Source organism: Manis pentadactyla, chromosome X (genome assembly GCF_030020395.1).
Source record: "Manis pentadactyla isolate mManPen7 chromosome X, mManPen7.hap1, whole genome shotgun sequence".
Lineage (NCBI taxonomy): Eukaryota > Metazoa > Chordata > Mammalia > Pholidota > Manidae > Manis > Manis pentadactyla.
In genome coordinates, this window is record NC_080038.1 from 53,132,554 (window position 1) to 53,144,316 (window position 11,763).

The 11,763-nt window shown below is 40.6% G+C and overlaps 1 protein-coding gene across 2 annotated transcripts; it reads right to left on the reverse strand.

Moving 5' to 3' along the window:
• Window positions 1-1,520: 1,520 nt before the first annotated feature.
• Window positions 1,521-8,763, reverse strand: LOC130681755 (zinc finger X-linked protein ZXDB-like). 2 transcript variants are annotated; one of them, XM_057495283.1, is made up of 2 exons: window positions 6,105-8,763; window positions 1,521-5,996 (listed from the first exon to the last, which is right to left on the reverse strand). In XM_057495283.1, the coding sequence occupies exons 1-2, from the start codon at window positions 8,547-8,549 to the stop codon at window positions 5,991-5,993; spliced, it is 2,451 nt and encodes an 816-aa protein (XP_057351266.1). In that variant the 5' UTR covers window positions 8,550-8,763; the 3' UTR covers window positions 1,521-5,990. The 2 variants fall into 2 exon arrangements, with proteins under 2 accessions (XP_057351266.1, XP_057351265.1); XM_057495282.1 differs by having other exon boundaries at window positions 1,521-8,762.
• Window positions 8,764-11,763: the final 3,000 nt, after the last annotated feature.

Genomic DNA, 11,763 nt, shown 5'->3' on the forward strand with positions numbered 1-11,763 from the left:
AGAAATATAAGATGACTTTAATGGAAAAAAATATTGCATTTCCTTAGAAACACCAAGTACTAAGTTTACCATTAACTAACAAATGCTAACACGAATTGGGAGGAAAAGAATACTCATTCTATCTAGCAGCATATATTCTAAAATTGGAACTAGAATGGAGTGAACTGCTGCTCTATTCACTGAGTCATTGGCTGTGGAATTTCCATTTCATTTCTCTGTTTTGGCTGGTTTCCCCAAAGACATGTGACCAGCTTCCTTCTTTCACATCCATCCAGCATAATGAAGTCTCATACTGCAGTGTAAACAGGAAAGGGAAACAGGTCCTGATGAAGATTAATACTTTTTTGGGTTTATTCCAAAGTGAGAATGCCCGACAGTTGAAATGTCTCTTTTTGTTACACCATTTGTGTAATTGTTTTGCATCTTGGAAACTTAGTGCTGCTTCACTAAAGAGTTTTATTTTGCTGTGGTTGTTTTTGTTCTCCTTTCCAAATGTGTCAAGCAACTTACTGAGCCTCTTAAATGCTTGCTTCGTGATTACCCTGACAATAACCACATGATTGGTGATTTCTCAGGATTCTCCATGTTAAATTCCAGTTCTTAGTCCTAAATATCACATTAAATTTATATACCCTTCTTTTCAACTAGTGTACCTATATGAAATAATTAGTTTCTAATTAAATTCCTTGTGGTTTTTGTTTTTCAGAAAATTAAAATATGCTTTTGTGTCTAATATGAAGGTAATTTTATTTAGCTTAATATCATTTAATTATGCACTAGTTTTCTCATTTGAAAATAATATTTGTATTACAGGGTTTCCAAAAGATCACCTTCACATTTAACACTTACTACAGCCAAGATTACAACCTATAATAAATAAAAATAAGCATAATTTAAAATTTAATTCCCAAGGATTTTGCTATAATTTAAGCTGTCACTCAAAATTCTGTTTTTAAATTTCAATTTAGGATACTTTACTCTAATTGCTACATCCCAGGTTGAATTTTAGATTCTTAGAACTTTTTGAAATAACTTGATTATCTGTACATTAAATATTTTGTAACAATTTTTAGTCCACCCTTGAGAATTACAACTGCTATTGTACTTAAATCTGTATTTCCAAATGCAACCATTTAGAACTTGATTACATATTTTTTCAATGATTAGTTTCCCTGTCTATAATATGTGTGAGCACAAGGACAGACAGCACTTGTCAAATAAGTGCTCAAGAATGTCTGAATGAATTGATGAAATATACTTTTGTGTCATACTTTATAGTGCTTTACACAGAGTTGGAACTCAATTACCAGCTGCTTAATAAACTGATAACAATAAGAGATATTTCTAAGAGATTCATATCTTATTAATGCTCTTTAGACTCACTGTCTTGTTTAAAATACTGAATAACTTTCTGTAGGCCAAGTGATAATGTGTTTTAGCTCCATAATATCAGAAAACTAGAATGAGATGACGTGTTCTATTGACAATGCTGGACAGCAAATTCACCATCAAACAAAATGCAACTGCTCAGTAGTCATTGATGCTATTTATTTACTCTAACTTTTTCTTTGGACTCCATTCCTTCTGCATTATCACCATTAGGGGTAAGGGTAACAATAAAAAGGAGAAAATAGGGTATGTAGATAACAGAGGATGTCATTCCTGTGACTGAGTTCCCATACCATGTTAGTGACAGATTATGGGTAAGGAGTCCCAAATTAGTTTTGGACAATCCTATTCCTGTCTCTCCAATCTACAGAGATGACATAGCTCATTTTGATGCAGACTATTCTGGGGTGGTATTGTATGAGGTTGTAGAGGCCTGTAAAAACTCAAAGGCAAACAAGAGTACAAACGTTGTGAATCAGAGAACATGAGGGAACCAAGGGAGATGAAGTGGTCTCCACCATCTAAGAGTGTGTATAATCCACAATATGCATAGCTTATTCAGAGATAACTGATTTACAACTTCCCAGTGAATTAAATATGGCCTAATTAACTTCCCATATATAATTCCATATATATTATACATATAAAAGATTTCAATACCCAACCTTCCTGTTCATGTTAATGAAATGTAGTTTTTAGTCTCCAAGAAATCCTTAGAGTCACTTCTGAACTTCCTTTTTCTGATGGATGTCACATATATTCAATGAGTAACCAAGTTATATTTGCTTCCTCAATTTGGAAATATCTCCAATATCTGTCCCTTCCTGCTCCAGTATCAGTCCAAGCCTTCATCACAGCACCCTAAAATTATTACAATAGACTCCTAAATGATTTTCCTATGTCCCTGAAATCTACATTGTACATGCTTAATATACTGAGCTTTCTATATATTCATCATTTGACTTTCCTTCTTATGTATCCTCACTGGCTCTTAACCATGTCCAGAATAAAGTCCTACCCACTGTGACTAGTAATCACAGCTCTCTGAAGTTTGGCTCCACACTGGTAGTCTAACCCTAACACCCAGCTCTTTCCAAACATGAACACTACGTTTGAGCTAGGTTGTCTTTCCCAATGTTGTGGCCAACTCCATTTGAATTATTTTCTTCCTGACTGGAGTTCATCTACTCTCTTCTCTATATAACTAAATCTAGCCATCCATTAAAGCATAACTACTGCCTCTCCCTTTTCTCCAAATCATTAATTTGGTGTCTAAAAGCACATTTCCTGGTATGGTATTGTTCAGTTGTAAAATGTTTAATATGTGAATTCCCATGTCCTGTCCAAAATTAAGATTTGGCTTGTATTTTACTCCTATCTATTATATCCCTTATGCTCTACCTTGCATTTTGTAGGTAGTCAGTAAACTAACTTGAAATGTACAGTGAGAGATGCCACTAGCTTAAAAATTGTTACCAAAGGCTCCTTCAGTGCAGATTTGACAAATATAGTAAGTTCATTTGTAATGACTGCTTTGTGTTTTATATGTAGTTGTGTTCTGATAAAGTGCTTAATCTGTTCTCTAAATCCCTAATTCATATTTCTTTTTAAAAAATTACTATGCAAATCTTTTGTTCAAAATGAATATAAACATAAATTTAACTTTAGCCTTATATTTCAATTATCACATATTTTGAGTGATCTGCACCTAAATTAGTTTTTATTATTACCAACTCATCAAGTGGATCTGTTTGATACCATTAATTACTAAGGAATTCTGAGTATTCCCAAATGGAGTTAATCAGTGCTTTATTTGGAATCAAGGAATAGTCATAAATAACCCATTATACCAAAGTTTTCTATTATTTTTCCTACGTGGGAATATGAAGCATTTAATCTACAGAGAAAAATGATACTCATTCTATCAAGTTTCATTTCTACTACTCAAAGCTTTGAGTTATATAATACTATAAAGGTAAAAGATAATGGTAAAAATGTCAAGATTAACAAACTTCAACTCATGATGGGCATGTTCAACAGATTCCCCTAGACACAAACCTTCCTACAAAGCATTTTGTTACTGTGTTTTCAATCAGAAAAATTTTAATAAAGTAAAGGCACAAAAGGCAACCGGTATAACATTAAACGATGTCCCATTATTTTTTTAAATGGCAAATTTAACCAGAATGTAACCATTATGTTTGTAGTCACACTTCTGATTGTAATTTCATGCCATTTTTAACCATCATGCTGGGAAAATGGTATTCAAGAGAAATCTTTTGAACGAATTGACTGAAAGAAAATGTGTGAGCCCATAAATAATTACAAGATTATTATCTTCAAGAAAAGTAAAATTTGTCCTTCGATAATTGCACAGAATACAACAAAAGAGCATTTTATGATAGTTTTTAATGGGAGGAAACAGGATCAAGGAATTAAAGAAACAAAGTGAAAGGATTTTTAAATATTTTTATGGTTATATAATTCAACAGATGTCTGTGTGTTCAATAGACTCCTAAATGATTTTCACCTCAGATAGGTTCTCCATTCCTATCTCTAGGAAATGAAGAATAAACTATGTAAGAGGACTTAGCTAATAACAGCACTTTTCTAAAACGGGCTTAAAATCTTTCCATGGTGCTGAAGGAGAACTTGTTAAATGGTTAGGAACAATCAAAATCTGACCATTTCTTTGAGCACAAATGTATGTATATTATATACTTTTTGCTTTTTCACTGAATGAGTACAATTTAAAAATTAGTACAGATGCATTTCAAAGTGACAAATTATAAAGTGCACTGCCAAACTGCCAATTATAAAGATGTCATCCACAAACATCTACATGCAAATAATATTGGGTTAGAATGTTTCAGAGCAATAAATAGTGTTTGTTAACAGAACTATATGGTGAAAAAAATTTAGGAAAGTAAAAGTACATGTCTCATGTCTCATGAAAACCTTACATAAAATATCGCCATTGTTATTTGATTCATATATACACAATGACATCTCAATCCAGAAAACAATATCTTAGTGCACACTCAGACTTGCAGTAAATATTGTGACTAAAAAAATGGGCCATGAGGAGAAAGGCTGAAAAATAGTGACCATGAAGAAGACTTGCCTAATTAAAGTTTAAAAAGAGATCATGACAAGGACTCGTGTGTACATGCTAGAGAATAGGTTGGAGAGGGAACAAAGATAGCAGAAGGAAACAGACATTAATTCAGGTGATACAGAAAATATGGTTATAAACAAAAGGATCATGAAACTCAGAAATATATATATATATATATATATATATATATATATAATACACACATACACATAGACTCCCATTGTGTAACTCCCATTCTATAACAAATATACATTATATATATTCACACAAATATAAACATACATACATACACAATAAAGAGTTACTAAGCAAAATTCATTATAAAGTAAGTTAGGTATATTTGATATGAGTTTAGTTAAAACTTTGCTAAGGCTATCTCACAAAATTGTGATGATCAAATAGAATACTTGTGAAAGTGCTATGTAAACTGTAAAAAACTATACTCATGTAAGACAGACAATTATTTACTCAAAATCCAAATGAAACCTCTCATTCCAACCATGGGAGAAGGCAAGCAATGAATTCTCTGGGGCACAGATGGGAGAAAATCTCATTCTGATCCATTCCCAGATTTTTTTTGGAACCACAGGCTCTCTAGTCACTCTGTGGGCAAGCCTTGAATACACAGCAAAGACACTATAATCAGGTCTAAAAGACATGTGGGCAGTGTCATGCAAGAATTGTGTGGAGAAAATCTTTCTTAATCTGTGGAAGAGATTCTTAATCCTCATAAAACTTTATTGCCTGCACAAATGTGTTATAAAATTATGTTAATTTTCCTCTTTGAGAAGGAATAAGGAGCAGGAAAAGTGATAAAGATGTACCAAAACATGCCAAACCACAAATATTTTCCCTGCAAAACTAACTACTGGGATAGAAAAAAAAAGTGTAAGATGCACAAGACACGTGGACGTTATAAAGATGATTTTACAGTCAGGGAACTGAGGCTTAGTGACACTAAATAACTTTTTTAAGGCCACTTATGCAACAACACAAAGTCAGTATTACTGTGTCTGAGTTATATCAAAGCCCTGGCACTTCGCACAACACCGCTTTTCACCAAAAAAAGAGAAGAGAAAGATAAATGGGTAAAAAGAACAAAAACATAATTACCTTTCTTTTTTTTAAAGCTCATACATTAAGTTATAGAAATATTTTGGCATTGTGTAAAATTTCCATAAGATGTTAAATACCTGTTCCATGTTCTCTGATTATTAAGTCTCAATGTACTTTTCATTATAATAGAAGCATGTGCAAGTTATTGTAAAATATTCTAAAATTTTCAAGAAAGATCACAAAACCATGAAAATACAGAGCTGAAAGAACTTTAAAAACAATCTATTCAAACCACCTCATTTTATAAGCAAGGAAGTTAAGGCTCAGAAAGGTTAAGTGGCTCGCTCAGGGTCACACAACTTGTCAGTTCCAGGCTCAAGATCAGAATTTAAATCTCCAAACTCGTAGCCCAGGACTCTGCTCTTTTTCAAATCTAAAAGAAATGACTGCATTTAAACAGTTAGTTCAGAACATCTTTAACATTGAGTGTAATTAGTAAGAGTAAGCCGTGCGGTGAGGAATGAATAGGGTTAGTTCATACCAAAAATGAGCTGCCAGTCCCTGTGATAAGATCTGCTTCTTTCTGAGTACCATGGTTTCCTGCTTGATTGGAGAATCCAAACTGGGTTTCTTCCTCCTGTCCAAAGAAGTCAGTATCAGGATGTACACTCCATTCTGCTTTGGTTGGCGTCAGTAGTTCTGAGACACTGTTTTCACAAAGTGTGCTCGAAGGAGTCAGAGCATCTGTGTCCACTGTTAGCTTACTGCTGGGGGTCAAAGCTTGGGTCTCTTGACCAGAGTTTTTCATAGCCAAGGAGCCCAGGGATCCCACTGGCTCCACACTTAGACTTGAGACATCATCCATATCTGAGGCGCTCGGCTGAAAACCAGAGGCTGTCGTTCCAAAAAAGAGAGAGGTATCCAGGCTTTGAGGAAGGTCACTGGTGGCCATCAGGGCCCGAGGATCCACAGCCTGCCCCAAGGAATTATTATTGTTATCAGGGAGATTCGCTGCCAGAGTTGAACTCACAGAAGCCACATCAATAGTCAAGATTCCAGAGTTCACCAGTGCTGTATCCAGCACCGCAGAACTATTGCCAGGCACATCAGAGAAGAGAGACACTAGCTCTGCATCACTGAAATCACTCTGTGCCTGGCTGGTGAGTTCATTGCTGGGTGTAAGAGAATTTGCAGCTTCTAGCTGAGCTAGGACATCCTGGCCGAAGTTGTGTCTTTTGGCCATGTGGGTCTTCATGCTGTGCTTGGATGTGAAGAGTTTATTACAAGTGGAGACTGGGCAACGGCTTTTCCAAGTGTCCACATCCTGCAAGTGTTTCTTGGAGTGAATGTAGAGGCTACTGCGAGCGGAGAACCTGGCGCAGCAGCCTTCCATGGGACACACAAAAGGTTTCGTGCCCAGGTGAGTTATGCTGTGGCCTTTCAGATGTTCAGCCCTTGTGAAAGATTTCCCACAGCCTTCCACAGGGCACATGAACCTCCGGTCATCGTCGTGCTTCCTTTTGTGCCTTAAGAGTTTGGACATGCTGGTGAAGTTCCAGCCACAGCCGTCGAAGTCACAAAGGAAAGGTCTCTCACCAGTGTGGCTCCGCAGGTGAATTTTCAGCCTACAGGCCTTGTCGTACTGCTTGCTGCAGCCAGGAAATGAGCAGGAAAAAAGTTCCTGTTCCCTGAAGTGGGCGCGGTTATGGGAAAACAGGGCGCTCACTGTGATAAACGTCTTCTTGCAGCCAGAAAACGCGCATTGGTAGGGCCTCTCAGGCTCGAAGTGGCTGCGCTGGTGGGCGCTGAGTTTGGCCTGCGTGGGGAAGCTCTCCTCGCATACCTCGCATTTGAACGAGTTCTCCTGCTCATGGCCCTTCATGTGCGCCTTGAGGTTATACACGGTGGTGAAGCTCTTGCCACAGCCCTCCGCCGGGCAGCCAAAGGGCCGCAGTTTGTCGTGCGACTGCAGGTGCCTCTTGAGCTTGTACGAGGTGGTGAAAGTCCAGCCGCAGCCGCTCAGGGGGCACTTGAAGGGCCGCTGGCCTTGGCTGCTGCTGTGTGTCAGCAGGTGCACCTTCAGCTGGTGCTTCTTGGCGAAGGTTTGTCCGCACTGCGCCTCAGGACACAGGTACAGCACCACGCCTGGGCCCGGGCACAGCAGCCCACGGGGGCTCTCGGCGGCGGCCGGGCCCTCAGCCTCCTCCTCCTCCGGTGCCGGGGCCGGTGCGAGTTCGGCCGACTCGGCCAGCAGGAGGTCGGGCGGCAGCTCGGGGCAGTCGCCAGACTGCGCGGTGTGCAGGACCGCTGCTTGCGGGGCGATCAGACCCCCAGGCTGCAGGGCAGGCCCGACCGCAGGCTCCCAGGCTGGCGGCGGGGGCGTGGCCAGGGTGAGGACGCCGTTCTCAAAGCGCAAGAGCAGGTTTTCGTTGTGGATGGTGATGGTGCCCGCGAAGGCCGCAGCGGGGCCCGGGCCTGGGACGGGAATCGGGATAGGGACCGGGGCTCGGGCCGGGGCTGGAGCCGGGGTTTGGGCAGGCACCGCGGAAAGGCAGCGGGGGCCCCGAGCAGGGCGGCCCGCGGGGTTCCCGCCACTCTCGCCCGCCTGGAGCCGTGAGCCCGGCTCGGCCGCCTCCCTGCGTACAGGCCCCGCGGCCTGGCCAGTGTCCGTGGTCTCCACGTAGCCACCCACCGGGTCCAACAGTACCAGGAAGAAGTCGTCGCCGCCGCCGCCGCCGCCAGTATGATCGGGCCTTTGCACCAAATGGCTCGGGCTCTGGCTCGGGCCCCGTGAGTCCGCGCGGGCCTCCTGGCACCGCCGCCCGGACCCGCCATCTTGGGGTCCCCGGAGCAGCAGGAGGCGGCGTGTGGGGGCCTGGCCAGCCTGCGGGTCAGGGCCTCCGTGGTCCCGGCCGCCGCTTACGGGGCTGCCAGCGCCGCCGCCCTGTCGTGCCCCACGAGCCGGGAACAGCCTTGGGCTTTCCATCTCCGCATCCGTGAGGCTCCGCTGGAACCAGAGCCGCGACGGAGGCGCGACCCCGCCCCCTGCCGCGGCCCGAACGCGTTCCTGAAAGGAAAAAAAAAAAAGTGCAATGCGCAGAAACTGGCCCTATCAGATATTAAAACGTGTTGAACGCCAGAGTGATTTGAATATTCTGGTACTGGTTCTCTAGAACAGAACAGAAAGCCCAGAGGCAGAGTCTGGCATGCACAAGTAAGTCCCGCAGTTAATAGGAATAGGATATCAAAGAGTTCTTCCCAGTTTATTAGGTAAGATGGTGTTGGAATAATCTATCTGCTAAGTGCAATTTAAATCCGTACCTTACTTTATGTGCCCAAATAAACACACACCCCAGTCCTTCCCTATGCTAAGCATGGTGCTTAGTACTTTTCATGTGTTAAAAATTGTTTACTGGCTGGCTGGCTGGCCGGATTGATAGATGAGCGAAAATTCCTGAGAATTCACTCTGCGTCAGCATTAAACCACCATAGTGCTAGCAATCCCTATTAAAAACGATGTATTTTTCTTTCCCCTTTTCCTTCCATATCCAGAATCGTCTTGAGCAAGGTCCTCAGGAGAATTCGTCACAGAGTTAAATTTTTCGCCCTCCTGATGCAGAGATTAGAATGAGTAAGAGGTGGGGCCAAAACAGATTAGCACTGCTCAGCCAAAAGATGCAAAGCCTGGAGCATGAAGTAATTTATATTGAAATCTGGAAAACCCAACCCATTCCTGGGTTCTCCCTATACAATGCATCTTCCAACATTGGTTACGCCATGGTAAATTTCATGTCCAATCTCACAGCACAATGAGGACATTCCCCCAGTTTACTTTAGATTCTCCAGCACGTGGAGGTCTCTGGGCAGGAATAACAGTTAAACGTGATAAGGTTAAACCTGAAGTCACTGCAATGGACTCCCCTGAGAAAAATGCACAGATGACCATATCCAACAGCCCAGGCGTGCCTGCTTGGCTTGCATTTAAGTGTGGTGGCCCAGTTTCACTGTAATGGATTTGGCCTGTGATGCCTAATGCTCTTATTAATGATGCTGATGATCCTCCAATCTGCCTGTCATCAGTGAGTTGGGAATTGGTATAAATGTAGAGTGAAATATCTAGCAAGAAAACTGTTTACGGTGATTGACTAGATTATGAAGTACCTCCAGTATTTTTTTAATTTAAATATACTTGATAATACAATATTCTACTGGTTGCAAGTATACAGCGTAGTGGTTCGACAATTATGTACCTTATTAAATGCTCAACCCCAACTACTGTAGTTGCTATCTGTTGACATAGAATGGTATTACAGAATTATTGCCTACATTCTCTATGCTGTTCTTTCATCCCCATGAATAATTTATATTATAATTGAGATTTTGTACTTCCTTATCCCCTTCAGCTATTTCACCTACCCACCCCAACCCCTCCCCCATGTTAGCCACCAGTCACTTCTCAGTATCCTTGATCTATTTCTGTTTCATTCACTGGTTTTGTTTTGTTTTGTTCTTAAATTCCACATATAAGTGAAATCATATGGTATTTGTCTTTCTCTGCCTGGCTTATGTCACTTAGCACAATACCCTCTAGGTCCATTCATGTTGTGGAAAATGGCAAAATTTTCTTCCTTTTTAATGGCTGACTAGTATTCCATTGTATAAATGTACCACTTCTTTATCCATTCGTCTATTGATGATTGGACACTTTGGTTGCTTCCATATATTGACTATTGTAAATAATGGGGCACTAAACATAGGAGCGCATGTATCTTTTTGGATCAGATATTTTGCTTTCTTTGGGTAAATTCCTAGAAGTGGAATTACTGCGTCATGTGATATTTCTGTTTTTTGTTTTTTAAGGAGCCTCCGTACTGCTTTCCACAGTGGCTGAATCAATTTACACTCCCACCAACACTGTAGGAGGGTTCCATTTTCTCCACATCCTCACCAACACTTGTTATTTCTTGTCTTTTGGATAGTAGCCATTCTGACTGGTGTGAGGTGATACCTTATTGTGGTTTTGATGTATATTTTCCTTGTGATTAGTGCTGTGGAGCATCCTTTCATGTGCCTGTTGGCTATCTGTATGTCTTCTTTGGAAAAGTGTCTATTCAGGACCTCTGCGCAGTTTGTAATTGGATTATCTGGGTTTTTTAGTGTAGATTTGAATGAGTTCTTTATATATTCTGGATATTATCCCCTTATCAAATACATCATTGGCAAATATAGTCTCCCATACAGTAGGTTGCCTTTTGGTTTTATTGATGGTCTTCTTTGCTGTACAGAAGCCTTTTAGTTTGATGTAGTCCCACTTGTTCATTTTTGTTTTTGTTTCCCTTGCCCGGGGAAACTTATCCAGAAAAATATTACTCATGCTGATGTTCAAGAGATTCCTGCCCATGTTTTCTTCTAAGAGTCTTATGGTTTCACGTGTTACATTTAGGTCTTCAATCCATTTAGAGTTTACTTTTCTGTATGGTGTTAGACAGTAATCCAGTTTCATTCTCTTGCATGTAGCTGTCCAGTTTTCCCAACACCATTTATCGAACGGACAGTCTTTTTCCTACTGTATATTCTTGCCTCCTTTGTCATATATTAATTGACTATATATGCGTGGGTTTATTTCTAGGTTGTCTTCTGTTCCATTGCTTTATGTGCTTATTCTTGTGCCAGAACCACTCTATTTTACTCACTGTAGCTTTGAGGCGTAGATTGAGATCACGGAGCATGATACCCCCAGCTTTGTTCTTCTTTCTCAATATTGCTTTGGCTATTCTGGTTCTTTTTTGGTTCCACATAAATTTTAGCATTATTTTCAGGGTACCTATAGTATCAGTAATCCCTGCTTTCCCCATCTTTTTGTGATAATGGACACTTGGTGATTCTCGATTAGAAGATCAAGTTTGTCATCCATAACAATTCAAACCTCATCCAAATGGGTACCTCACATATTTTTCTTTCTATTACACTTTTTGGGGGAAGCATTTTTTTTCAAATCTGAGATATAAAGAACTGCACAACACATATCTGCCAGGTTTAGATAAGCAAGCGCCCATGTAACCAGGACCAAGGTCAAGAAAGAGGCATTGCCAGCCTTCCAGAATACAGCCACGGTAGTCCTTCCAATCACGACCCACATGCTCCCCTATGGATATAGTCATTATCCTGACTCTGTGATAATCATTTCAGTGCTTTTTCGT